This window comes from Schistocerca serialis, chromosome 1 (genome assembly GCF_023864345.2).
Source record: "Schistocerca serialis cubense isolate TAMUIC-IGC-003099 chromosome 1, iqSchSeri2.2, whole genome shotgun sequence".
NCBI classification, from domain to species: domain Eukaryota; kingdom Metazoa; phylum Arthropoda; class Insecta; order Orthoptera; family Acrididae; genus Schistocerca; species Schistocerca serialis.
The window spans coordinates 170,227,417-170,254,928 of record NC_064638.1 but is presented as its reverse complement, the minus strand read 5'-3'; the positions used below and the strand labels follow the sequence as shown (position 1 = coordinate 170,254,928).

The window sequence follows — 27,512 nt, the reverse complement described above, 5'->3', positions numbered from 1 at the left end:
TATTAAAGACAAGGTGAACACCAATAACCCCAAATTCGTTGCTGACCTGAGGACAGCCATTCAGGAGGTCGTCGACAGCATCGATGTTCCGACACTTCAACAAGTCATGCAGAATTTCGCTAATCGTCTGACGCCACATCATCGCCAATGATGGCAGACATATCGAACATGTCATAACCTAAATCCGAACATCTGTAGTGAATAAAGTGTGTGCACGCCGTAGTTTGTAACAGATTCACGTTTTTTTATATAATTCAATAATTGTCACCCTGCATATAATTATTTTCCATTGACTCTCGAACGACAAGCTCTCGCTTTCTTCCCTGCCTTAGAAAACACTCTTTCAGAAGGGCCATTAAATTTCACGCAAACAAAATTTCTTCCACTAATATTTCAGCAGCGTATCGTCCGGCCATTTTCAGAGTAAGTCGCAAGTCCAGCCATCTTCAGAGTAAGTCGCAAGACTTGCGACTTACTCTGAAAATGGCCAGACGATACGCGGCCGAAATATCAGTGGAAGTAATTTTGTTTGCGTTGCTGCATGCCCGAAATAGAGTGGACTATTCATTACGCCGCAAAAAAGTTGAAAATGCACACAGTCTTTCAGAAGGAGTAATTTATTTCAAGGCCATGAAACACAGCTTACATTTACGTAAACGTCTGTCACCTTTCTAAAAATATTTCTATAGCATACTTCCTTTAACTTAGTTCATATCTGCATACTGTAACTTTGAAAGTTGACACAACAATAAAGCTTTGTTACGGATGGAAGTGCGACTGGGACTGCCGCCATGTAGGGAGGGGACGTGAAAGGTGTAATTTTTACTTATTTTCGTCTTATGCTCACAACTGACGGGTTCGCGCGCCTTGTACCGATCAGCAGTAGGAATGGGAGAACCGGTCGGTTAAAACAGATACCGGTATTTTAGTTCTGAATAACAACAGGCCTTTTTATTTTTTACTAGTAACCGGGTAACGCAAAAAACAATGAATTAGCCATAGCAGCAGTACTAAAATTTTTCGTTTTTAAATAAACTTTTTTAAAAATCGAGTAATTATTCTTCGTAAAATTTGAATTTCCATGAGGTATTCCGTTATTATAGAAAACGGGGAAAAAGGATCAGTGCTATTTTAATAACAATGCTCACACAAACGAGCAACAAACACATGACATAAAAATTGGTACAGATTGCTTGAGACATTAATTTACCCGTTGCCATGTAGCGTGGCAGAGTGGATGGTACGCGTGTACATGCAGTGTGCAAAACTTGCCCGCTCCTGGTCTATATGGTTCTCACTGTCGTCGTAGGACATCCGTTGTATTACAGAATGACGCTATCCCTAGCCTGGGAGTGTTTTACGAAGTGTGATATCAATGAAGTACAATGCTCCATTTGTTTTAAAAGATTAAAAAGAGGAGGAGCCACAACAAACTTGCGACAATATACAAGGAGGAAACTTAAAACTTAACGCTTCATTCATAGTTTACAATGGAAATTGAAAGCAGCCGATCTGCTGCCTGGGTCCACACAACATGCCGTTACCCCTTGAAAACGGACAAACTAATACGAAAAATAGAGTTCTTCAGCCTCAGTTGTCACCCTTTAGCACTGACTGTTCGTAATGTCCAAGTGGTGTTACGATCGCTGATTAAAACATGATTTTCAAAAAACTGAAATCAGTAGGAGAATACTGGTGATTTTATGTAGTAGTCAAGCACCTATCACTTAGAAGAAAAGCAGCGAATGGTGGACGAACTACGTTTTCCTTTATTTGCGTATTGTATTTAACATTTGATTCTATGTATCTTGATACTGAGAGCGTGAATATTTTTCAATCTCAGTTCGATCTCTACTTTCATTACAGGAAATAATAGGAATAACAAACCGAAATCCCTAATTTCAGAAATCAGTTATTTTGAGCGGTTTTAATAGGCCGGTTAAACTGGCGTTGAAAAAAAAAAACTATATACCCGAAAACATGTTTCAGCGTTAACCGCCATTCCTAGGCAGCAGCTACAGTACGGTATAATTTACCAAATAAGTAACAAAGCTTGCTGTAAACACATCATAGAAACGTTTATATTCAAACACATGTGTTATGTTAATTATTTCTGAACTGACGCACAAAATACAAAACTTTGCCATGCTACTTTGCCACTGCTGTTACATCGCTGATGTTGTCAACAATCGTAAAAAGAATATAACGTTCGACTTGTGCTGTCACACTGCGAGTATTGGGGTATACTCTGACTTCTCCCTGGAATGAAGCTATAGACAGCAAGTCAACACTAAACAAGCTTTAAAACAGAAAAGTAAAAGCCGTGGGAAAGCTGAAATGATTAATAGTAAGGATTATCGATTAGTTGCAATTAATCGCCTACCCCTAATCGTTCGCCCCCGTGAATATACTGCTGGCACTTCGCGCGATGAATTCGACGACTGACGTTTTGCCGAGTATTAATGTGACAGCATTGTCACGACTGATGTATTGGTAGCGATACAATACCAGTTGGCGCTTTTAGCTGCGGCGACAGTCTACTGCTGAGCTAGCTGCTAACTGACGGGGAGTTCGTTTGGAGAAGCCAGTATTCTATAAGAAGCGCGTTTCGCCCTGGAAACTTCATAGCCGCAAAAGAGCGTGACTGTGATCTCATTAAAGGCAGAAGTGTCATCTAATTTTTTAAGTTGTGTGAGTTCGCATTTTGTTTTATCAGTAGTAACAGGTTACTGACAGTATTATGTGCTATTATCTTGACTGTTAAAAAATTCTTTAAAAACGTATCAAATTACTCGAATGAATGTAACCACAAAACCTGCTGAAGCAGATAGTCAGTTCGGCAATATATACATGTATGCATTAATGAACGAAGAGAATATTTCACTCCACCTACAAAAAAATGGTTCAAATGGCGCTGAGCACTATGGGACTTCACATCTGTGGTCATCAGTCCCCTAGAACTTAGAACTACTTAAACCTAACTAACCTAAGGACAGCACACAACACCCAGTCATCACGAGGCAGAGAAAATCCCTGATCCCGCCGGGAATCGAACCCGGGAACCCGGCCGTGGGAAGCGAGAACGCTACCGCACGACCACGAGCTGCGGACCCGACTACAAAAAACTCAATCAACCCGTATCTATTGTTGCCTTAAGTATCGCTTGCAACGCAACAGATCTATTTTGTCATGGCTTACCGGTAGGTATTGCTTGGCAGATTTTGCAGATATGATAATCCTTTGTTTCCTCGTTTTATCTATTTCCCTTCGCCTTACGGCATCGGACATTTCGTGGCGCTGTTATAGTAAACAGCAACGATTCCAAGAATATTAACACAAACATTGCGGTTTGATTACATTTACAAAGCTGAATCACCAGCTTGCAACTTTTCCAGCTATAGGTCCTCATTTACCATTTTTTTTCATGTGGAAACGTCATGAAAATAAGTGGGGGCTTCTGCAGTCATTGTTGGAGTAGTTTAACCACTTTCATGTGACGTACATGGTTTGGATAAAAATAAGTTAACCTGTTTAACTACTACACTAACACAAGATTTACTGCAAATTTCCTAACAATGTATGCGGCCGTCAATCGCATTAGAAGAGATTTTGCAACGGTAGTGCTTTCACAAGTGTCTTCTGTAAGGAAAGGCGCCTGAGATTACCGGAAGCTTATTAGAGACTATGCTTACGTAAATACGAGGGTCATTCAATAACTAAAGAGACAAATTGGTTTGGGAAAAAAACTGTTAGAAGGGCAAGTTTGGTACTCTTATGGCTTTAAATTGGCATCACTGGGATGAGCCCTGATCCGCTGATGTATCAACATTGTTTTGTCTATAACCTCAAAATATATAGCGAGTCCGCTTGAAACGACCACATTAGTTGAACAACGTTCTGTTATTCGTTTTTTACTTGCTGTCGGCGAGAAAACAGCTGACGGCGAGAAACCACTGAATATATGCTACAGAATGTCTAAAGTTTATGGTGAAGGATGTATGAATCGTGCAAATTTTTACAATTGGGTAGAGCAGTTCAAAAATGGTCGCGACTCAGTGACTGACGAACACGATTCTGGCCGACCAGTTACAATTTCAATTCCCTCACTTGAGAGTCGATTGATGACATTATTCGTGCCGACCACCGTGTGACTGTGTAAATGATAGTTGGTAAGGTTCAAGTTAGTGCTGATACAGTTCATAACATTATCTGTAGCAAGCTGAAGTACAGCAAAACATGTGCAAGATGGGGCTACACAAGAAAACAAGGTTGAGAGTGTGCACAGAGCAGAAGCGACATTATGAAAGGAAGGTGAGCACTTCCTCAACAAAATTTTAACTTGTGACGAAACTTGGGTTTACTATTATGAGCCAGAGCATGGAGTGGAAGCACACCAAATCACCTGTCCAGAAAAAATTCAAAACCCAAGCATCAGCAGGAAAAGTCATGTTGGCGGTGTTTTGGGATGCTGAAGGTCCAGTTTTTTGTGATGCCGTGTGCTTGCAGTGTCACACCTCTGTTGTCTTTGAACATTATGTTGAAGCGTGATGTCAAGAGAAATTGTGACTTTAGGGGTAGCAGCTGTCATGTCATGCTGATGTGCCGCCAGGCGTTCGGCGCGCCGCTACAGCAGACGCGCGCCGCAGCTCTGAGTTGCTTGCGGAGAGTGGTGGAGGGGCTAGCCGCTAGCTGGTAGCGACAGAAATAGCGAGCCTGCCGCAGAAGCTGCCTCCGTCTTTTTCACGCTGAACCGAGCCTATTTTGGACACACCTCCCGCGCCCTCTGTCTTTAGTCGCTGTTCGGCAGTTGTTCGCGAGTGCACGTGTTGATTGAGAGCGCCGTTGTTGACCTAGGGCAGGACACCGTGGGAATTTGACCAGCGAGCCGCGTTATGCTACCTCCTACGGCCCTCAGAGTACTGCTCTCCAGAGGAAACCAATTGTTGCGCAAACTGGGGAGGAATGGCCGTTCCCAGTAATTACTTGGATCTAACAGAGTGAGAATGTGTAACTTGTGCTAACACCCAACTATATTACAACTGTGTTTCTTTATACTCGTAACAAATTGCTTTTATCACCCTTAAGAAATTTAACCCCGAGCACGATTATAGCAGTAAGCATAACGGGTAAGAACTCCGTAGTGCACACTTGAACGTAAATCCAGAAGCTCATCTGGCGATTTGCTTCATAGTTTTCAGTTCGATGCCACTTTGGTATTGGTTGTTATTTATCGAAGAATCATTCCGTGTTACCATCTGCAGCTGGAAATAAATGAGGGAAATGGCGATGACACTATTTGTATGTGTCAGGAGTGGAACAAAAATACACCCAACGATAGGTTTTCCACAATAGCCCTCAATCACTTGTGATAACTTCTTATAGTTCCATATTACGTGATGAATGAGTGTGTGAAGCATCAACTCAACTGCATGTTGGTACTGTGCACGGCATATAACATGCCTAAAGGCAAGCAAAGTCGAAAAAGGACTTTCATGATCATTTGCCAGTTCAGATGCTAGGTACTTCTCCCCGTGTTGTTATCATTCACGTATTAGTGTAAGGTGTAATGTGGGTTTATAGCTTTGGCCAGTAACGCACTACCCCCCTCGCCACCCTACCTTTTCTCATTCTATCAACCCATCATTTTCAGTTACAGGTAGTGTCCCAACTCTAATGACATTACTGTCTGTAAGATGGTACACTCGTAAACTTCCTTCTGTGACCCACTAAAGCTAACTTCTAGGCTAGTGCCAATAATAAAGAGCTGAAAGTAATTTTCCACTCCATGAAGTTGTGTAGGAAGCTACAAGAACCATAAACCTGCAAGAAACTTGTGATATAACAATCAGCAGTGACATTATTTGTACAGTTCATCTCTTATATTTCTGTTCTGCTGCCTGCTGTTCTGATGCTGTTCACTCTTTGCTGACAACAGTTTCTGGTGCTGTTGCTGCATGTCACCATTATCATTTACACAACTGCATACCATTTGGAGAATGTTATTGCCATTCCAGGTTACTGATTCAGGGGCCTTCTGATTTTATGCCTTTACAGTAATTGAATTTTAAGCTTATGATGTACTCTGTTGTGGCAGATGGTGCCTTTGGTAGACAGGTACATTGGTAAAAGTGTACTGTAATGTGACTGATACAGTTATTATGGAACATCATTCATGTCATATGTAGTGGCTGGATCAGTAATTGTAGAAACTGTACAGGGTGCCAGTTCAAAAGGTTGGAAGAAAAGTATGGTAAACCATCTCTCACATAGACTTTAATCAGTTGGCATTAAGGAATAAACAGTGCTGCTTATCTACACTGAGGAATAAAGCAGAGCATTAGTTTGTCTTTTATCCTAGTTTCTGTATATATGAAAACAAAGATAACACACATGTGAATCCCCTGGTTCTGTATGTTCAGAATACATACCACACCAAATGGTGAACTTTAGGAAATGGTGTTGTTAAAACACACCCAAATCAGTGTCACTGGAAGGCATTTCGCTCAGCCTCCTCGAATGACTTGTTTTGCCATGAATTTTCAGTTACATGTACTGTACATGAATGATATCATTTACATTATCTGTAAATTATGATAGTTGGCTACTCACCACATAGAGTAGGCACTCAGCACTGAACAGGCACATTTGTAATGCAGCACTTTTATAATGCAAATAAAGGACTGATATACAAATAATTTATGGGAAAGCAGCTGGGTGACATAATTGATGACCAGTATTTTGGCAGTTGACCACCCTGTCCTTTTCTAAGCAAATCTGCAGCAAATAAGTGCTGTGCTAGTGAATTTAAAACCTCAGTTTGCAGAGCAATTCTGTAAAGATGAAACACACACACACACACACACACACACACACACACACACACACACACACTCTGTGTAAACATTAGCACTACCTTACAACCAAATATGACTAACGCCAGAAGTTATCAAGAGTGAAAATTACTAAACAATGGGAAAGGGTGATGTAGAATTGATTCTGACCCTCTGTTTTTTGACAAGGGAGGGAGTAGGATACCATGCAGAATTTATGCAAATTTATGCTGCCTCACCCATTGTTTAGTAATTTTCACTTTTGATAACTTCTGGCATTGGTCGCCTTGCTGCAGGTTTGCCTTGACAATGACAGGGTGGTCAGCTGTCAAAATATTGGCAGTTGTTGAGGAAGTCACCTGTCTGTATTCCAAGGGAGGGAGTAGGATACCATGCAGAATTTATGCAAATTTATGCTGCCTCACCCATTGTTTAGTAATTTTCACTTTTGATAACTTCTGGCATTGGTCGCCTTGCTGCAGGTTTGCCTTGACAATGACAGGGTGGTCAGCTGTCAAAATATTGGCAGTTGTTGAGGAAGTCACCTGTCTGTATTCCCGTAAATTATTTGAACATTGTATATTTGAGGAGAAACTTGGGTCTCACACAACTGATATAGTGTATGATGTCTATTTTATTGTAACTTGAACTTGCATGTTTAAAAAATATATTATTATGTTTCAAAATTTGCACTTGGAATTCATGAAAATTATTTTCTTTCTGCAGACTATCTCATCGAGCTACAGTAAGAATTTCGAAGGCGATATTGAAGACGTCTGGGACGAAGCACTGTTGAGACATCTTGTAAGACAACTTTTGTTTAATTTTCTAATTGTTAGAGTAGTAACAGATACTAACAGATAAAACAATTTGTTACCTTATATTTACAAAGTTCTTTATTCTGTTTCATGTTATTATACTTGAACTGTTTGAGTACAAGCCTAGTATGCCATGATTGCTTAATAATGGTCTGTTCCAAAATTAAAACAATGAAAATTCTTGCCTTATACACTTATTTTCTGAGATGTGATTTAAAAAGTGAACTACATCTTGAAATGTAATACTATTGCACTTGTAAGAAAATGCTTTATTTCAAATATAGCAAAAGATAGCCACTCAGACTGGCAACACGAATGTGCATTTCGTGGAACTGTTTCAGCGTCACAATCGGCCTCATCTTAATACAGCCATCAGGCGTAATAACATGAGACTTGGCGGTGCGCTGATGACAGAAGGCATGAGTCACATTTCAGTGGTGTCGGTGGAGTCTATCAGTAGGACGGGTTTCACTAGACATGGCCTGCACCTCAACAGGTATGGGAAGGGGAGGTTGGCAAAACTTATAGGTGACAGCATAGGTGGGGGTGGTGGGATCACTCATGGGAAAATTCCGGTAGTTGTGGGTGTTAGAGCTGTACCTTTTTTAGATTGAAGTCAGCTGATAGGTATTCCTGCTTAAGGGAAGTCTCTCTAACAAAGAAACCACTTTCTACAAAGCTTGGGTATCCGATTAATGAGGGAATTAGTATATTTCATCAAAATATACAAGGTATTAGAGATAAAGTTAGTGAACTGCTTATAGATGTTGACTCTGAAATTATTGGTATATCTGAACACTTCTTAAATAAGGAGATAATTCAGAGGCTTCCTTTACCAGGATACAGGTTGGCTGGCAGCTTTTCTAGGAGCTCTTTGCGGTGTGGGGGAGTAGCCATGTATGTGAAAAACGGTATCCCGTTTGAGTCAATTGATGTTTCAAAGTACTGCACTGAAAAGGTGTTTGAATGTTGTGCAGGTGTGGTTAAATTTAGTGGAGCTAAACTTCTTACTGTTGTTATTTATAGATCCCCAGACTCCGATTTCACAACATTTTTGCTAAAGCTAGAGGAGGTTCTTGGTTCACTTTATAGGAAATACAAAAAGTTAGTTATATGTGGTGACTTCAATATTAATTGTATAAGTGATTGTGCAAGGAAAAGGATGCTGGTAGACCTCCTTAATTCATATAATCTTTTGCAAACCGTATTCTTTCCAACGAGAGTGCAAGGGAACAGTAGAACAACCATAGACAATATTTTTGTTCATTCGTCATTATTAGAAGGGCATTCTGTTAGCAAAAAGGTGAATGGCCTTTCATATCATGATGCACAAATTTTAAGTCTAAAAGATTTTTGTGCTGCAACACATGTTAAATATAGTTACCAACTTTTTAGGAAAGCTGATCCAGTTGCTGTACAGACTTTTGTAAACCTTATCAAGGAACAAGAGTGGCAAGATGTTTATAGTGCTGATACAGTAGACGATAAATATAATGCTTTCCTCAAGACTTTTCTCGTGCTCTTTGAAAGTTGCTTTCCGTTAGAATGTTCAAAACAGGGTTCTAGCACAAACAGGCAGCCTGGGTGGCTGACTAAAGGGATAAGAATATCTTGTAGAACAAAGTGGCAATTATATCAAAACGTTAGAAACAGTCAAAATCTAAATGCAGCAGCCCATTACAAACAGTATTGTAAGGTGCTTAAAAAAGTTATTAGGAAGGCAAAAAGTATGTGGTATGCAGATAGAATAGCTAAGTCTCAGGATAAAATTAAAACCATATGGTCAGTCGTAAAGGAAGTGGCTGGTCTGCAGAGACAGGTCGAGAATATAGAATCAGTGCGTAGTGGGGATGTCCGTGTTACTGATAAGTCGCATATATGTACAGTACTTAATAATCACTTTCTGAATATAGCAGGTGAACTAAATAGAAACCTAGTCCCAACAGGGAATCATATAGCGCTCTTAGAAAAAAGTGTTCCGAGACTGTTACCTGAAATGCTCCTCTATGATACTGACAAGAGGGAGATTGAGTTAATAATTAAATCACTAAAGACCAAGAACTCTCATGGATATGACGGGGTATCTAGCAGAATACTGAAGTATTGTTCCACGTATGTTAGCTCAGTACTTAGCCATATCTGTAACTTTTCCTTTAGGAGTGGTCGGTTTCCTGACCGATTAAAGTACTCGGTAGTGAAGCCACTTTATAAAAAGGGAGACAGGGATAATGTTGACAATAATAGACCTATTTCTATGCCATCGGTGTTTGCTAAAGTTATCGAGAGGGTTGTATATACAAGGTTACTGCAGCATTTAAATTCACATAATTTGCTGTCAAATGTACAGTTTGGTTTTAGAAATGGCTTAACAACTGAAAATGCTATAGTCTCTTTTCTCTGTGAGGTTTTGGACGGATTAAATAAAAGGTTGCGAACGTTAGGTGTTTTCTTTGATTTAACGAAGGCTTTTGACTGTGTTGACCACAAAATATTACTGCAGAAGTTGGAACATTATGGAGTAAGGGGAGTAGCTTACAATTGGTTCGCCTCCTACTTTAAGAACAGAAAGCAGAAGGTAATCCTCCGCAATATTGAGAGTGGTAATGATGTTCAGTCCCAATGGGGCACTGTTAAATGGGGCGTTCCCCAAGGGTCGGTGCTGGGGCCACTCCTGTTTCTTATTTATGTAAATGATATGCCTTCTAGTATTACAGGTGATTCAAAAATATTTCTGTTTGCTGATGACACCACCTTGGTAGTGAAGGATCTTGTGTGTAATATTGAAACATTATCAAATAATGTAGTTCATGATAGTTCATGATATAAGTTCGTGGCTTGTGGAAAATAATTTGATGCTAAATCACAGTAAGACTCAGTTTTTACAGTTTCTAACCCACAATTCAACAAGAACTGACATTTTAATCAGACACAATGGGCATGTTATAAGCGAGACGGAACAGTTCAAGTTCCTAGGCGTACGGATAGATAGTAAGCTGTTGTGGAAAGCCCATGTTCAGGATCTTGTTCAGAAACTAAATGCCGCTTTATTTACCATTAGAACAGTATCTGAAATAAGTGACATTTCAACACGAAAAGTAGTATACTTCGCATATTTTCATACGCTTATGTCATATGGTATTATTTTTTGGGGTAATTCTTCTGATTCAAAAAGGGTATTTTTGGCTCAAAAACGGGCTGTTCGAGCTATGTATGGTGTAAGTTTGAAAACCTCTTGTCGATCCCTATTCAATAGTCTGGGAATTTTGACATTTCCCTCACAGTATGTATTTTCTTTAATGTCGTTTGTTGTTAGCAATATTAGCTTATTCCCAAGAGCTAGCAGCTTTCACTCAGTTAATACTAGGCAGAAATCAAATCTACATGTGGAATGCACTTCCTTGACTCTTGTGCAGAAAGGAGTGCAGTATTCTGCTGCATCCATTTTCAATAAGCTACCACAAGAACTCAAAAATCTTAGCAGTAGCCCAAACACTTTTAAGTCTAAACTGAAGAGTTTCCTCATGGCTCACTGCTTCTATTCTGTCGAGGAGCTCCTGGAAGAGCTAAAAAATTAAGAAAATTCCAGTGTTACATTCTTGATTTTCTTTATTTTAACTAACGACTTGTCGCCTGAATATGTTTCTTATATTTCATTTTATCTGTTTCTACAATCGTGTTATAATTTCATGTATTGACTCGTTCCATGACCATGGAGACTTCTCCTAAATGTGGTCCCACGGAACAATAAATAAATAAATAAAAATAAATAAATAAATACCATTCACAGTGAATGACATGATCACATAAGAGTCTAACCAAGTGAAATTCATCATTTAGTTAATTATTACAAGGAATACTGTGTAATATAGCGGTAGTAGCCTTATAGCTTCAGGGGTAAAAGTTAGCATCTTACTGGTATAAATTATATGATTAGTTTCAAGTTATTATTTCTGCAGTAAAGAGGACATGTTAAGTTGCAGACAGGTGCAACGAAAAGACTGTTACACATTGAGCTTTCAACCAAAGCCTCCTTCAGAAATGGGAAGACACACACATTCACACAAGCAAGTGGACTTCATGCCCACGTGGCTGCTATCTCTGGCTGCTCCAGCCAGAATGCAACTGTGTTGTGTCAAACTGAAGCAGCAGTCTGTAGTGCAGTGGTGTAGGGGGAGGGATAACAATGTGTGGGTGGCAGTAGAGAAGTCAGCACTGCCAGATGGAGTGTGTTGCCAGGTGCAGTGTCTTGGGGCTAAAGGGGGAAATGGGGGGTAGGAGGGGGGGAGAGGAGAATGGAAAAGGCGAGGTACAGAGAATGGGAAAGAACCAGTGGTTGCGTTTGCAGGGAGCAGTACACAATGAGAGTGATGGGGCATGGATTGGGAGGAGGTGATAGAACAGAGGGGATGGAAACTGTTGGGTGGAGAGTGTGGGGACCATAAGTTACCATAGGCTGAGGGCAGGCTGATTTCAGGACCAGAGAATGTGTTGTAATGATAACTTCCATTTGTGCAGTTTAGAAAAGCTGCAGGTGGAGGAAAGGATCCAAATGGCCCAAGTGGTGGGGCACCAATTAAAATCGAGCATGCTATGTTCAGCTGCATGTTGTCTCACAGGCAGGTCCACTTCGCCCTTGGCCAAAGTTTCGTGGGGGCCATTCATCCTGGTGGACAGTTGATTGGTAGTCATATCGCTATAAAAAGCTGTGCAGTGGTTGTAGCAGAGATGGTGTATGATATAACTGCTTTCACAGGCCTCTAATGGGGTAGGATAAGCCTGTGACAGGACTGGAATAAGAAGTCTGGGCAAGTGGATTTGGCATGCCTTGAACCTGGGTGTGCCACAGAAATATGTGTGTGGCAGCCTGAAATCTTTCCTCCTACCCATACCCTGCTATCCCTCCCCCTTCCCCATCCCACTCTGGATTGGTGCTTCAGTTCAACATGTCGCGGTTGCATTCTGGCTGGAGCGGCTGGAGACAGCAGTCATCTGTGCATGAGATTTGCTTCCTTGTGTGAATGCATGTGTGTTTTTCTTTCTGAAGAAGACATTGGCTAAAAGCTCTACATATAACAGTCTCTTCATGGTGCCTATCTGCAACTCAGGATGACATCCTCATGGTGAGTAACAATCTATCTTTTTCATAATATTGTTGATGTTCCTGTATTGAAGCCTAGTGCACATGATGACCACATATTTGGTATTTGCATTATTCTTTATATTGTATATAGACTGCACCTAGTGTGGAGGTGGTCCGTGTCAAGGTTGGGAGAGGGGGCGCTCTGAAAGGGAGACAGTTTGAAATGAAAGCCAGAAATATTGACCATATTCTGGCGGCACAATGTACACAAGGGCTGGTCCATGTTCGACTGTAAATATATCTGTCATTTTGAGTGATAGTGAAATGCAGGAATAGAAGGGGAGAGAGAGAGAGATTGTTCATGTCTGACCCAGCCGTCGGCCAGTCCGAGAGAGCAGAGATGGAGGCAGACAACATGAGGCAGTCTGCTCTGTGTGAAAACTTGAAAATCAAGAGAAACTTCAGTGCCCTCTACCACCTAGGAAACGGCCAACAGCAACCGCAAGACTCCTTTTTCAAATCTCCCTGTTGGGTAGCCAATGGTATGGGTACGTTAGTGCATTCAGCATATAGATGAAAGTGTGTCCCGTCAGCAGCTTTTACTGGAACGAAGTGCATGGCTTGGTATTTGGGCCCTGCAAGAACTCATACTGGGAGGCTACACCTGTAGCATGATTGCAGCTATGTGCTTAAAAGAAAAATTTAAATTCTCGGTAGAGTATTAATGAATTACTTGCAGTAATCTAGACTGGCTAGCATTCTTTACATTTGTGTGGCATATTTGTTTGTGAAATGTTTAACACAATCCCTCTAGTTTTTGCCACTTGTGCAACTGGAAACACCATCTTCTCAATCCGTATATATACTGTTAAAGGGTACAGAGAGTTAAACATGTATGACCTAGTGCTATCACTGCATCACAGTTAAATATCACTGTATAAAAAAATAAATGCACTAATGCTTATAAGCCATTTTTGAAATCCACAAGAAAAATTGTAGTGTTATGGTATGGTAAGGACAATACCATGGCAGGATAACATAAAAATACACTACAGCCATGGTACAGCATTGCATTGTTCAGTGCACCTGCAGTAGTCCATGTGAACAGATGTTTCGGCCACAATGGCTCTGAATTTGTGCATTTGACAAAGGATATTAAGTCATAGCAAAACAAACATTAGGTAATATTATTCATGGCTGTGTAGTTTGCAGATTGGAGCCTGGCCCCAGCCAGCATGGAGTGGGCACAGAGTTTAATGTTGCCTGTAGTCTCATTTCACAGCTGTGGAAAAGATTCCAAAATATGGAAAACAATCAGTGGCAGTTCGGGAAAAGTTCACCATATGCCAATTGCCAGTGCCAGGAAAAATACCTCACCCTAAGTACCCAAGGCACTTCCCCAAGCTTGAGAGACCACATGGCAGCATCTGTGTCACATGTTTCCTGTCAGACTGCATATCATCAGTTTGGAAAGTTTGTTCTCAATGCTGGGTGTTCACTGCACATTAAGGCCACTGTGAGTGGATCCAGGAACATAACGCTAGTGTTGCATCCGTGGATGTGTCGCACTTCAGGTCATTGAGTGGATCTTGGCATCTGCTCCTCTGGGCATCTCTTGAGACATGTTAATAAACTGCCAATATTATGGAAAGGGACCTATATGCCAGCATCTCAATTCTCATCTGAGACACTAGGATGTTAGGCACTCATAGTCCACTGCTTGTGTTTCTTTGGAGTACTTTAATGACTGTGTTTATATGATGACATCTGTCAGTGGCATGTGTGGTTTTTTGAGAGGGTACAGTTGTGGGCATTGCACTTGGGTCCCATCTGATGGATGGTAATGTCCGACCACACTGGACTCTCTTAGTGGGATAGTACGTGAACGTGGAGAGAACACACATCTGGAGCATCCAGTTGGTTCTTTGGGTATAAATACAAATGATTACACCTGGGACACACTAGGATAAAAGATTGCAACCTGAACTCTTTATCAGCACTGACTACTTTTTTTTTATTTCAAGAGGACATTTATCCAGAAATATGAGACACCATGTTGCATACCTAATACATAATATGGCTGCCATTTGTTACAATACTGCAAGAGCACAGCTTAGGGAGCATATTATAATTGTCATTCATGTTTTTTGGACCTTTAAGATCCCTTAGATTATGGACATTAGTGTATTACAAGAACATTAAGAGATGTTTAGTCTATTGTCTATGCTATTGTTCTTGCAACTGCTTAAGGTTCGAATGCTGCCTCGGGCATGGATGTGTGTGATGTTCTTAGGTTAGTTAGGTTTAAGTAGTTCTAAGTTCCAGGGGACTGATGACGTCAGATGTTAAGTCCCATAGTGCTCAGAGCCATTTCAACCATTATCAGTGTTCCAGATATGCACCTTAAATGTTGTATTTCTGTAATACTTCGCTTTTCTTCAAACAGCTCATAGATTAGATTAGATTAGATTAGATTAATACTAGTTCCATGGATCATGAATACGACATTTCGTAATGATGTGGAACGAGTCGAATTTTCCAGTACATGACATAATTAGGTTAATTTAACAACATACTTAATTTAATATAACTACTTTTTTGTGTTTTTTTATTTTTATTTTTTTTTTATTTTTTTTTATTTTTTAAATATTTTTTTTTCTTAATTTATATCTAAAAATTCCTCTATGGAGTAGAAGGAGTTGTCATTCAGAAATTCTTTTAATTTCTTCTTAAATACTTGTTGGTTATCTGTCAGACTTTTGATACTATTTGGTAAGTGACCAAAGACTTTAGTGCCAGTATAATTCACCCCTTTCTGTGCCAAAGTTAGATTTAATCTTGAATAGTGAAGATCGTCCTTTCTCCTAGTATTGTAGTTATGCACACTGCTATTACTTTTGAATTGGGTTTGGTTGTTAATAACAAATTTCATAAGAGAGTATATATACTGAGAAGCTACTGTGAATATCCCTAGATCCTTAAATAAATGTCTGCAGGATGATCTTGGGTGGACTCCAGCTATTATTCTGATTACACGCTTCTGTGCAATAAATACTTTATTCCTCAGTGATGAATTACCCCAAAATATGATGCCATATGAAAGCAATGAGTGAAAATATGCGTAGTAAGCTAATTTACTAAGATGTTTATCACCAAAATTTGCAATGACCCTTATTGCATAAGTAGCTGAACTCAAACGTTTCAGCAGATCATCAATGTGTTTCTTCCAATTTAGTCTCTCATCAATGGACATACCTAAAAATTTGGAATATTCTACCTTAGCTATATGCTTCTGATTAAGGTCTATATTTATTAATGGCGTCATACCATTCACTGTACGGAACTGTATGTACTGTGTCTTATCAAAATTCAGTGAGAGTCCGTTTACAAGGAACCACTTAGTAATTTTCTGAAAGACAGTATTGACAATTTCATCAGTTAATTCTTGTTTGTCAGGTGTGATTACTATACTTGTATCATCAGCAAAGAGAACTAACTTTGCCTCTTCATGAATATAGAATGGCAAGTCATTAATATATAATAAGAACAACAAAGGACCCAAGACTGACCCTTGTGGAACCCCATTCTTGATTGTTCCCCAGTTTGAGGAATGTGCTGATCTTTGCATGTTACGAGAACTACTTATTTCAACTTTCTGCACTCTTCCAGTTAGGTACGAATTAAACCATTTGTGCACTGTCCCACTCATGCCACAATACTTGAGCTTGTCTAGCAGAATTTCATGATTTACACAATCAAAAGCCTTTGAGAGATCACAAAAAATCCCAATGGGAGGTGTTCGGTTATTCAGATCATTCAAAATTTGACTGGTGAAAGCATATATGGCATTTTCTGTTGAAAAACCTTTCTGGAAAGCAAACTGACATTTTGTTAGTATTTCATTTTTACAGATATGTGAAGCTACTCTTGAATACATTACTTTCTCAAAAATTTTGGATAAAGCTGTTAGAAGGGAGATTGGACGGTAATTGTTGACATCAGATCTATCCCCCTTTTTATGCAATATGGGGCTCATAAACAAGTATTTACAAAAGATTAAAAATGGAGAAAACTTGTGTGTGCCTGTGTGTGTGTGTGTGTGTGTGTGTGTGTGTGTGTGTGTGTGTGTGAAGTATTTATACATGTTCATAAAAACAGCTGTAAAGAGAGGTACGCAACACACAGTTGCACAATCCCACATGTGTTAAACAAGCTTATACAAGTTGTCTGAAGGGGCTGGTGTACTATGTTCTTTTTTTCATTTTTAATTGCCTAGCTATTTTTTTAAAAGGTGCCATATGCGTATTTAACTTCAACAAAGAAATGCCATATTTAGTTTTGTCCTCCCAATTTATTTACTTCAAATGTGAAACATATTGATAAAAGGAACTTTGCTTTTTGGACGTTTCATGTATATTTCCATTGTAATACTGATTAATTATTACTAGTGCACCTGATTACTATTGTTAGAAGCATAATGAGTTTTCCCATCAGAACTTCAGCATCCATCAGACATTAACTTCATTTCAGACTCTTTATAACTGTTTGGGGACTGAAAACATTGCACAGATTGCAATACATACAGATACATCCCTGTAGACCAAGTATGTTTACATATTGTGTGGAAATGGAAGTATGGTCAAGTCTTGTATTAATAGACTGCTACTTTTAAATTTCAGCTTGAAAGCTGCACAGACTACGAGGGCCGAAGACAAATAAGAGCGAGGTTACGCACTGTCATGGCTGAACAGAAAGGTACGCCTGATCATCAGTTGTTGTTCTTGTACAGCACTTAACAGATAATTGTACAGTGTGAGGTTCATATCTGGGATCTCTCCCAATAGTATAGGCAAAGTGAATTTTGGAACATTTATCATCATTTCTTGAGAAGAATAATTAACTACTTTAAAATAGCAAATGCTGTATAAAATTAAAGCACAAAATATTCATGTTTTGTGACACATGTATATTTTCTGGGAAGATTTTGCACTCGAATCAGAGATACCAAAGTTTTGTTTTTAAGTGTTTATTTATCGATTCAAAATCTTTTCCAAATTTTAGGGTACCAGTACATCATTAGTCTATAAATATTATGTATTCAACACACACACACACACATAATGTGCTGAAAATTTAATATTAGTATTGCAATAAATAAATGGCATTTTTAGCTTTATCTACAAAAGAGCTTGCATCACTTGCAGTAGCAGATTTTAGGCATTTGTTTGTTACTCTGTTGAAAGTGCACAGGAAAAATACTTACTTTAATGTTACTTCAATGCAACTTATTTCACATTTCAATGAAATATGTGTCAATAGGCCTGTCAGTGGATGAAATACAGTAATTAGCTTTTTGTTTTTAATGTTGTTCAGCAAATTCTGACCCACCCATTGTATTGAGAAAGCAAATCAGGGACAAATAAGCCATATGGAACTATTTCTCAACACATTCCAGTCAGAATCTTGTCATGATTTTCTGTCATACATATCTATCTCCTTCCCGTTTTAGTAACCCCCACCATTTTTCTTCTTCTCCAACTTCCTCTTCTTTTTCCCTCTCCTGCATTGCCTTCCACCCTCCTATTTTCTTTTGCATCTTCTCATTTTTTTTGCCTGCCACAAAACAGCACCTCGGCTGCTATACCCTAGTTAAGCCACTGAAAAAGGATAAATATAATCAGAACTATTACACTGCCAATAGGAATATAAACAAGGACATAAACATTTTAAGACAGCTCATAAACCACTACTTCAGAGTATTATATGACTTTGTTCATTAATGACATGGCTTTGTTTATTAATGCAACAGATTGAGTAGGGCTGATCTCTGTACAGTATATGTGTGTTCTGAAGGAGAAAACAAGATCAAAAGCTGAGTTACAGTGTTAAGCTCCTTGTTTGTGTGTCTGTTAACTGTGGAATGGCTTGTTTATACAGTGAATTGTTGTCTTTCTTCTCCATTTTTATCTATAATTATTGCACTTGTCTTTTTATGATTGTTTAAAATAGGACATGATTTAGTTCATTGTTTTCCAGCATGTGCAAATGTTGTTGCTGAAGTCGCTGCTGGTGATGATGACAACAAGACTTCTTCTGTAATGACTTCAGAAGAAATCATAGAAGGCGAGGATGGAACGAGAGTGCACCGCAGAGTGCAGCAGGGTGAGTCCTCACTTCTGCCCTTGCTGGTTGAACAGCTGCGGTCTTCCCTGCTTACGGACAGAGCTGCCCAGCAGAAAGTTCAGGGTGCTACACCATGTGCACAGCAGGGCACTGGAGACACAAACGGTAGTTCAGTTGCGGGAGTGGAAGATTCTGGCACCGAGTCAGGAGAAGATTTGAAATACATTGCAGTTGGACTGAGGGATTCGATAGAACAACAGAGACATCAGTATTCTACTGGCAGAGAAACCACTCAGTCATCACAATCAGTTTTAGGACCTGGTCTCTTAGCAGAAGTTCAGACAGCACTTTCGCGTTTGCAGGCTTCTCTGCAGTTAAGTGGCAAGCTGGGTAGTGTGGGTGATGCAGCATTAGATCCTGGAAGACGTGAAGCCCTCCTGCAACTTGTTTCTAGACTTCAGGCATCATTAAATTTACCACCACCACCCTGGAATCAGAACACCGGGACAGTTGTACCCCAGGCTCCCCAAATTTCTGAACAGCAATCAAAAAGGTTTTCAAATAAAAGAAGGTTAAGACTGAATAGGCATACTGTTGGAGTCACAGAGGAAGAGCTGGCAGATGCCAGGAGATTGATGGAGGAGAGTGCCCTAAGCTCGCCTGTCACTGCAGGACTATCCAAAAATGATTCTGCAGATACCGTTTCACCCAGTGATCATAATTTTCACAGTAGGCTGAAGAGAGGTTCTGCAGGGGACATTGATACTTCTCTCAAAAGTCACTCAGTTCCAGTGTCGGAAGCATCACCTGCCATCCGTGCTTTTAGACCTGTCCACTTTGCTCCCCAGCGATCTAAATCAGGAACAGGTCTTGCTAGAAACATTACAGCTAAACCCTTTTCCCCTATTGAGATAAACAACGACAATTCTTGTCCTATAGAGACAGAGCATGTGAGACATTTGCAGAAGGTTCAGGGACACCCACCACAAGGAGAGCCAGATGAGACAAACAAAGACAGCAAACCTGGTTCACACGTTAATGATAAACCCTCTGAAACCAGTATGAAACATGAGCCTGAGAAAGTTGGAACAGCCACTGAACCAAGCAGTCAGAATGATACAAAACAAACTTCTAAAATTCTATTTCACCCACAAATGTACCAAGGTGTTGGAAGACAGCCCATGAAGGCTGTTGTCAGAGAATTTAAGCCTGGTAAAATGGGTCCAAGGCCACTTGGAAAACATGCATCTGCATCATACCGGGATGCAGCTTCGCAGAATGTTGATGCCGAGAATACTCCTTCCCAAAATACATCTCAAATGAATACATCATCTCCACCTCACAGACAAACACAAGACAGGTCACTACCAAGAACAGGATCACAGTCATCATGTGAAAGTAGCACTAATTCAAAAGCATCAACACCACAAAGGTCAGATAGTGGAAATATAAATAAAGATTATGTCCAGAACAGGAAAGATTCGTCAAGTGATAGTGTGAATTCAAGGGCTAGTGCTCCACAGCTTTCTTTCAGTGGTAGTAGCTTACAAGATAGGGCTCAAGGAAAGGCTCTGTTGCAAGAAGGTAATGTCACAATTACTGGAGATACTGCTCACCATAGAACTGTCTCACATTCTTCCTCTTTGGACAGCACAAGCAGTGACTATGACCCAAGCATTCTTTTATTTACACCTGCACAGTCCATGCAGATAGCTATACACAAAGCAGCTATAAATAAACAATTGTCACAGGAAGAAGACAGAAGGAAAGGCTACTCAGAACACTCAACTGACAAGAGGGGAAACAATAATCAGAGTGATACTGAAAGCAGCGATGCTGATGCAAGCAGTGATGACAGTTGTACATCAGAATCAGAAGATGAAATCAGTACTGTAAAATCTGCACAACAGTCTGCAGAACAGAAAGGTGGCATACAGCAAACAAATGTCCAAGTTGGCAGTAAAAATCCCACTTATTCTAGTCAATCGAGTGTCACACACACAAATAATACTACATGTCTGATCCAGTCATACAATTCCCCCAATTACGAATCACAAAGTGACCAAAACAAAATACACAAAATCACAAGTGAAGAACATGGTGATAAGTCAAATAACATGCCTCAGGGGTCAAAATGGGTTGGTGATGTTAACAGGTATGATGAACACACAGCCACAAAAAATAATAAACCATTTGATAATGTATCTAACAATCAGCAGGCTGTTCCACATGGTGGTCCTGTGTGGCAAAGCAGTGGTTCTGACCACATACACGAACCTGTGTCATCAGCCCAGAGATTATTGCAAATGGCAAGAGAAGATAATAAAACTCCAACTAGATTTCGTACACGAAGTGACAAAAAACAAAAGATGAAGAGAGCAAATACTATTGATATACCAAAACCACTTAATTTCTATACTGTTGATGAATCAGACTACTCCTCAGATGATGAGTATGAAGCAGATCAGAATTACAACAGTGGTAACTCACAACCAACTGACAAACACCGGGCAGCTTATCTTGCTTTGCGTGGACCTATCAGGGTTGGAAGCAGCAACAAAACTGCAGTCAATGGAAAACCGGCCCCACCAGCCTTGCAGCCAAAGACAGAAAGTGACAGAAAATTTCTTGCCTTCTTAGAACAACAGAACAATAAAATGGACCAATCTCCACAAGAAAAAGTAAAGATTAAAAGCTACAATCCATCAGCAAGAGGTGGACACCACTGGAGTAGTAGGTTTTCCAACATTAAAACTGTATTTGAATCATCAAATGATAAGTCTCAGTCACAAGTGGGAAGGGACTACAGATCAAATTCTGGCCCAGCTGCTGCTCGACTCTTTTGGCAATCGGCGGATGATTCGGCAGCAGTAGTCAAGTCCACCACTTCCAGATCCATGGCCAATGGCCCAAGGCTGAGCAAACAAGGCAGCATATTCTTAAGAAAACTTTTTGAACAGAGAGATCAGGAGCAGAAGGAACAGCAAAGTAAACTTCCATGGGCTGAAAAGAACACAGTTCCTGAAGAACAAGTTGTTGTTGGTTCACTTACAGTTGCTAATGCTAGGACTCCTGCTGGAACTGTGTTTTCAAAAAAACAGTTGTTTTCTCCCTCTCAAAATGTGCCTGTAACACAACCGCCAGTAAAAATAAATAAATTTTCCCATGCCCCTATGTCAGCATTTCGTCCAGTTGAGAAAAAATCAGCACAGAAAGAAGAATCAAGAGACGGAGGATATAATCCCTGGGCTACACAATCATTTACTGGAACTGTTAAACAACTTGCAACACAAAAGTTTTCACCTTCTCAAACACACCCATCAGACATACAGAACTCACTAATCCACAATACACCTCAGAACAAGCCAGTGTCCTCAAATATCCTAAGGCATGCAAACTTTGTGCCCTCAGCAGAACAGCCTAATAATGAGCTCCTGTCACCAGTCAGTCAATTTCTTCCTTGGACTAAGGACAATAATTCTAATAGTTCAGAAAACCGAATTTTAAATACAGCTGTTGCAAAATTTGAGAACATGTCAAGGGAGACGTCACCAACACCTATACCACCACCTTTACCCAGAAGTAAAAGTATGGAAAAAATTGGACAGGCAGGTCTGACAGTGTTTAAGCAGACTCCACCAGATCCTCCTCCGAGGATGTACTTGCCACCTCCAGCTGCACCTGGCATAGTGCAGGCTCGTTTGCAAGAAAACAACATTTTTCCAAATGCTGGTCCAGATGACAAGATTTCCACAGCACCTGTTATGCCAGCACACATACCACAAGACCTCGTGCAGACATTTGATAACAGTAAAAAGTACAATAAAGAACATCTAAAGAAACAACAGGAAATTTTGTACAGCCATTTGTCTAAGAGTGGCAACAAGAGCAAAGAGTCAACTCAAATGAGCAATCAGCTTGGGGAACCAACCTGTTATGAATATGGAATACGACCAAGTGCTCAGGATACTAGCAGTTCCAATACAGCACAGCCATATTTATTTCAACCTGACTCTCAGAATGTTCACATTGAAGGACCAAAGACATACAGTGCTGGTGTAACAGCAACAACAGCTATATACCCAAATGCTTTTGTTCAAAACAGATGTGCCCCACAAGCTCATCAAATTTTGTCTGAAAAGTCATTAGTTCAGAAAACTACAAATAAGAATCTTCCTCCACTGTCCTTTTCGGAAAATGCTACCCATTTAGACCCAACACTACCTTCTCCAGAGGCTTTAATGGCTGTATCTCATATAATGACTGGACCTGTATCACATCAGGCTGTTACTGTAACGCAGAAGACGAGGCATAGGTACGATGAGCAAGACTTCGAACAAAGAAACATGGCTGCAGCTAATCTGAGCAGTGTGATTCAGAGATTTAAAGGGGGTGAAAATGATGTAGTCACAGATAATAAGCTGAGAAAAGAATCCTGCAAATCGCTATCTGTGGAAAGTCGGCCTTGCGAAAGCACTGGGAAGCATCCAACACAGATAAAAACAGTAGGAAAGGAATTAGTTTTTGATAATAGGAAATGTCAGATGCCTAAAGATTCACTGATAACAGCAAGCACAGAGGAAACTGATGAAGCTGGAGAATCTGTATTAACTACCCGTCTACAGATCCCAGTGTCCAGCAATGTCTCAAGCTCTAAACGTCAGGGTTCACCTTCGTATTCATCATCCCCCAAATTTAGTTATAAGCATGAAGTGTGTCCAGGACCAGGAGATGAATTAACTGTAGCTCCTCCATCAGTCTCCCCGTCAAGCCTTTTGCAGAAATCTGAATCATGGCACCAACTCTCACCTGGTCAGTCTCCAAAGTCACGACGACCACAGAGCTTGGCATTACCTGACCTGCCAACTGTCCCGAGTCCTAATTCCAGGCGTTCACCAGGGTTAGTCAAAGCAAAATCTAGTCATTCGCTAGCATTCCCAAAGCAGTTTGAAGCTGCCTTAGAACCTGAGAGTGTAGAAGTTAAACAACGTAAAGTGGAAGCGTACCTGTCAAAAAAATCGAGTGAAGGAAGGATAAAAACTGGTGAAACACATGCAAAGGCAACCAAAGCAGTGAGTGATCTAAGGAAAACGGTTACCAAACAAACTTTCTCCAATGCACCCAGTGACATTGCATTACTTGATGACAGTTTAGAAAACGTGGATGAAGCATTTGATAACTTGTTTCATGAAGCTACTAGCAGTTCTAGTGTAAATCAAAGTGGACATAGACACAACGCTACAAAAGAACTAAGACAAAGTTCAGGGAAGTCTCAGACGCATCACAATAAACTAAGCCGCAGCAAATCGTCATCACAATTTCTGCATAAACAGAAAGCGTGGGAAGAAACAAGTGGTGTCAAGATGACACTGGCAACTAACCTGGCAAGTAACAGTGCCAGTAAGTAAGACACTCATTTCCTTGCATATTGTCGTGGCATGAATGTAGTGAATAACTTTTGCCAAGACAATTTTTTCACAAGTGTCTTTATGTAGCTAAAAATAACTGCATTTTAACTACTTACAATTGAGAATGAATAGTATTTAGAACTTTAAATCTGTAATTATTGTTATTCCACAAATGTTGACCTGTTGACTAAATTGCCAGATATTTTTGTGCTGTAATAAAAAAGGAGAAACTGTAACAGATATTTGAGATAAGTCACGTGATGCATTAATGGCATCAGTGGATTGCTTGAGCAAGGAATGTGCATCAACAATTAATACATAAAGAAACATGAAAAGTAATAGTCAGTTTTAACAGCTTCTTCTGTGTGCTGCATATGAAAATATGGTTACTTCATTCAGTGCCTCTTGCTAACATGTTTTCATGTTATCACCAATGTGAAGAAAAATTCATCTGAGTTTCTGCATCAGTGGACGAAGAGTTATCCAGATCACATGAGATGGGAAATCGTCAAAACACGCGGTCAGAAGCTGTGAGTTTGAATAAAATTTTTTATGTGCAGCATTGGGAATGCAGCCTGACGTGAATGTTTGCTGCTTACTTAGAATTTGAATTTTTTACTGAGTGGACCTCCCTATTTTTTTGCATTTTTAGCTGATTTACGTCTAACTTTACCAAGCATCCCCAGAGCAATATGTTGTTTGACCATTTCCTTGATTTACAGTATGATTTTTGGCGTGCATTATACGGCATCACATTTTGTGCATCAACATCTGAATTAACAACTATCTTATAGTAATTGGTACTGCAGCTTCAGACAACAAGGAATTTGATATTTACTCCTTTCAGAGCTGTAGTAGTAAAATCCCAGATATCGTGTTCCATATAGACAGTGATCTTTGTACAGCTGCAAGTAACTATACAGAAGTAAGAAACGAGTTAATATGCTAATTTTGCTGCAGATTTTCCTTAGTTGTATGTACCTGTAGTATAATACGGCACAAGTAGGATATTATGAACTAATGCACTTTAATAGTGCTTTAATAGTATAATTTTGGAATGCAGTAGTTGCTTTATATGGAACTGATATCTGTACCCCTTTTTAAGTGCTTGCAATGTGACTTATGTGAGTGTTTTTTCTGTACATATGCAGTGTAGTTTGATGACAAGTATTGCAGATGCTGTACAATAGCTGTGCTGTTTGTTGTTTGTAAAATATTTGAAAAGTTGTATGCTGGTTAGTTATCACACATTTACATAGTGGAAGAACTTGTTCCATGGTAGTAATATAACACTACAGAAATGAGGATAAACTACAGATCTCTTGTTCACAGAAGTTCATAAGGTGACAGATGTATGCTTTTTCACAAATGGTCTTTGACTGAACACAAAGAAAAAGTTGATTTGCTTTTTTTTCCATTGGTTGTTTCATTTTATCATCATCCTGAAATATATTAGTCCTAGAAGGACTGTTGCATGTTTTGTTTTTATAAAAAGAGGAATTGCATTAAATTAACACATTTGATAAACCCTAGAAACATTCCTACAAAAGTCGCAACTTTTCCAATTTTTGCCATTTACATGTTGCAGTTCTTCCTCCTTTTTTCTATAATTAACAATACCCCTGTTTTCATCATAAAGTTGTGTGGATCTTGTTTCAAACCTTCCAACTTTAAAGAGGAAAATTCAAGCTCTCTCTGATGGCAATAACTCATACTAATTTATAGCATGTGGTGGCAGTCATTGATTGTCTTGGAAGCAGTACATGAACTGGATTATTTCTTAAAGGCAGATGTAATTATCATACTACAACATGACAGTCATGACCTTGGTGCCTGTTTCACCATACATGCCATTTCAATCCCTTCCCCAGGCACCAGTTTCTCAGAATTTCACAGTTAGGAACTGGCTAAGCATAGTAATTTACTTTTTCCCCCTTATATCATTGATATAAAATTTACCTGCACTCCTAATACGACTGTTGATAGTTGGAATTGCTATTGTCTGATTGCCAACGAATACAGTAACTGAAGTTACAGCACAAAATGGAAAACTGCATCCAGTGGTGAATCAAATGATAGACGTGAATTATACTTTTCTTCGTTCTTGTAGTTATATCTACATAGAGAGTGGAGATATGAGATTAACCCTCCAGACTTTATGTCTTCAATTGATAAATTTTAATTTTATGACCCACTGTGTTCTTAATATTTAAGATGAAGAACTTCGTCAATGTGACACCAGACCTCAAAACACCATTATATAAAACAACTGATGTTTGTCAGTTTAAAAAAAAATGCAACTAGTACAATTGATGTAGGAATACAAATCTTGTTTTGTTGTGTAATGTAACTCATAAAGGTTTTTCCAATGTTTTACACAGATTTTTTTTTTAACAAATGCTCAATGCATGTGTGCCCTTTACCATTCGACAAACATCACTATTGTAATTCCTTTGTTCCACACACATGCCAACATGTCAGAGGCAATGTTTAAGAAAACAGTGTGGAAGGGTTGCTTCAGTTCCAGAGTAATCACCTACAGAAGAGGGGCAAAGTAACCTCTTCCAAAGAGATTAAATGGTATCAGGTATGAAGAATGTGCTGCGCAGGGTTATGCTTCTGAGCACCATCCGTCCCTCATTGGACCCATTGCTTTAGCTGTTTCTGATGAAATGATGTGGTGCACCATTCTGTCATCATTCAGACAGGGATTACAGCCATTTAAGCATTCCCACTTACAACATCTGTGACATGACAGTCTGTTCAGTGAAGAAGTATGAGCTGTAGACCTTTGTTTTTGCAACAATGCTGAACACAATCATTTTACAGGTGTTATGTACATATTCCACATAACAATGGATGTTTTCTGCTCCTGAAATATGAATGTTTAGTTCATTTGCCTTTCCAATCACATGAAGGGTCACTTCGTTGCTGGAATCTAGTCTGCCAGAAAGGGTCACTTCATTGCTGGAACCTAGTCTGCCAGAAAATGTCATCTTCTAGATGCGATACTAAACTTCAAACATTGGCTTTTGTTATTATCTATTAAAGCTTGACACAGATGCAAGTTCTGTGGTTTTACCTTCATAACAAATGCCATAATACTGTTTGATAAAAAATCTACTCACCAAGTGGTGCCACGAGAACACACATGTAAAAGGTATTAGTATGCAGCTTTTGGAGCCAGTGCCTCCTTCTTCTGGCATAAGAGTTGAAGGAGAAGGAAGAGAGATGAAGGAAAAGACTGGTAAGG

The 27,512-nt window shown here is 39.6% G+C and overlaps 1 protein-coding gene across 3 annotated transcripts in view; it reads left to right on the top strand.

Annotated features, from left to right (window-relative positions):
- Nucleotides 1-27,512, top strand: part of LOC126464817 (microtubule-associated protein futsch-like) — a 481,068-nt gene that overhangs the window by 433,116 nt on the left and 20,440 nt on the right. For all 3 annotated transcript variants that reach the window (XM_050096261.1, XM_050096260.1, XM_050096262.1), the window contains 3 exons: nucleotides 7,557-7,634; nucleotides 17,408-17,483; nucleotides 18,765-18,890. In XM_050096261.1, the coding sequence (XP_049952218.1) occupies nucleotides 7,557-7,634; nucleotides 17,408-17,483; nucleotides 18,765-18,890 (280 nt within the window). The remainder of the gene's footprint in view (nucleotides 1-7,556; nucleotides 7,635-17,407; nucleotides 17,484-18,764; nucleotides 18,891-27,512) is intronic.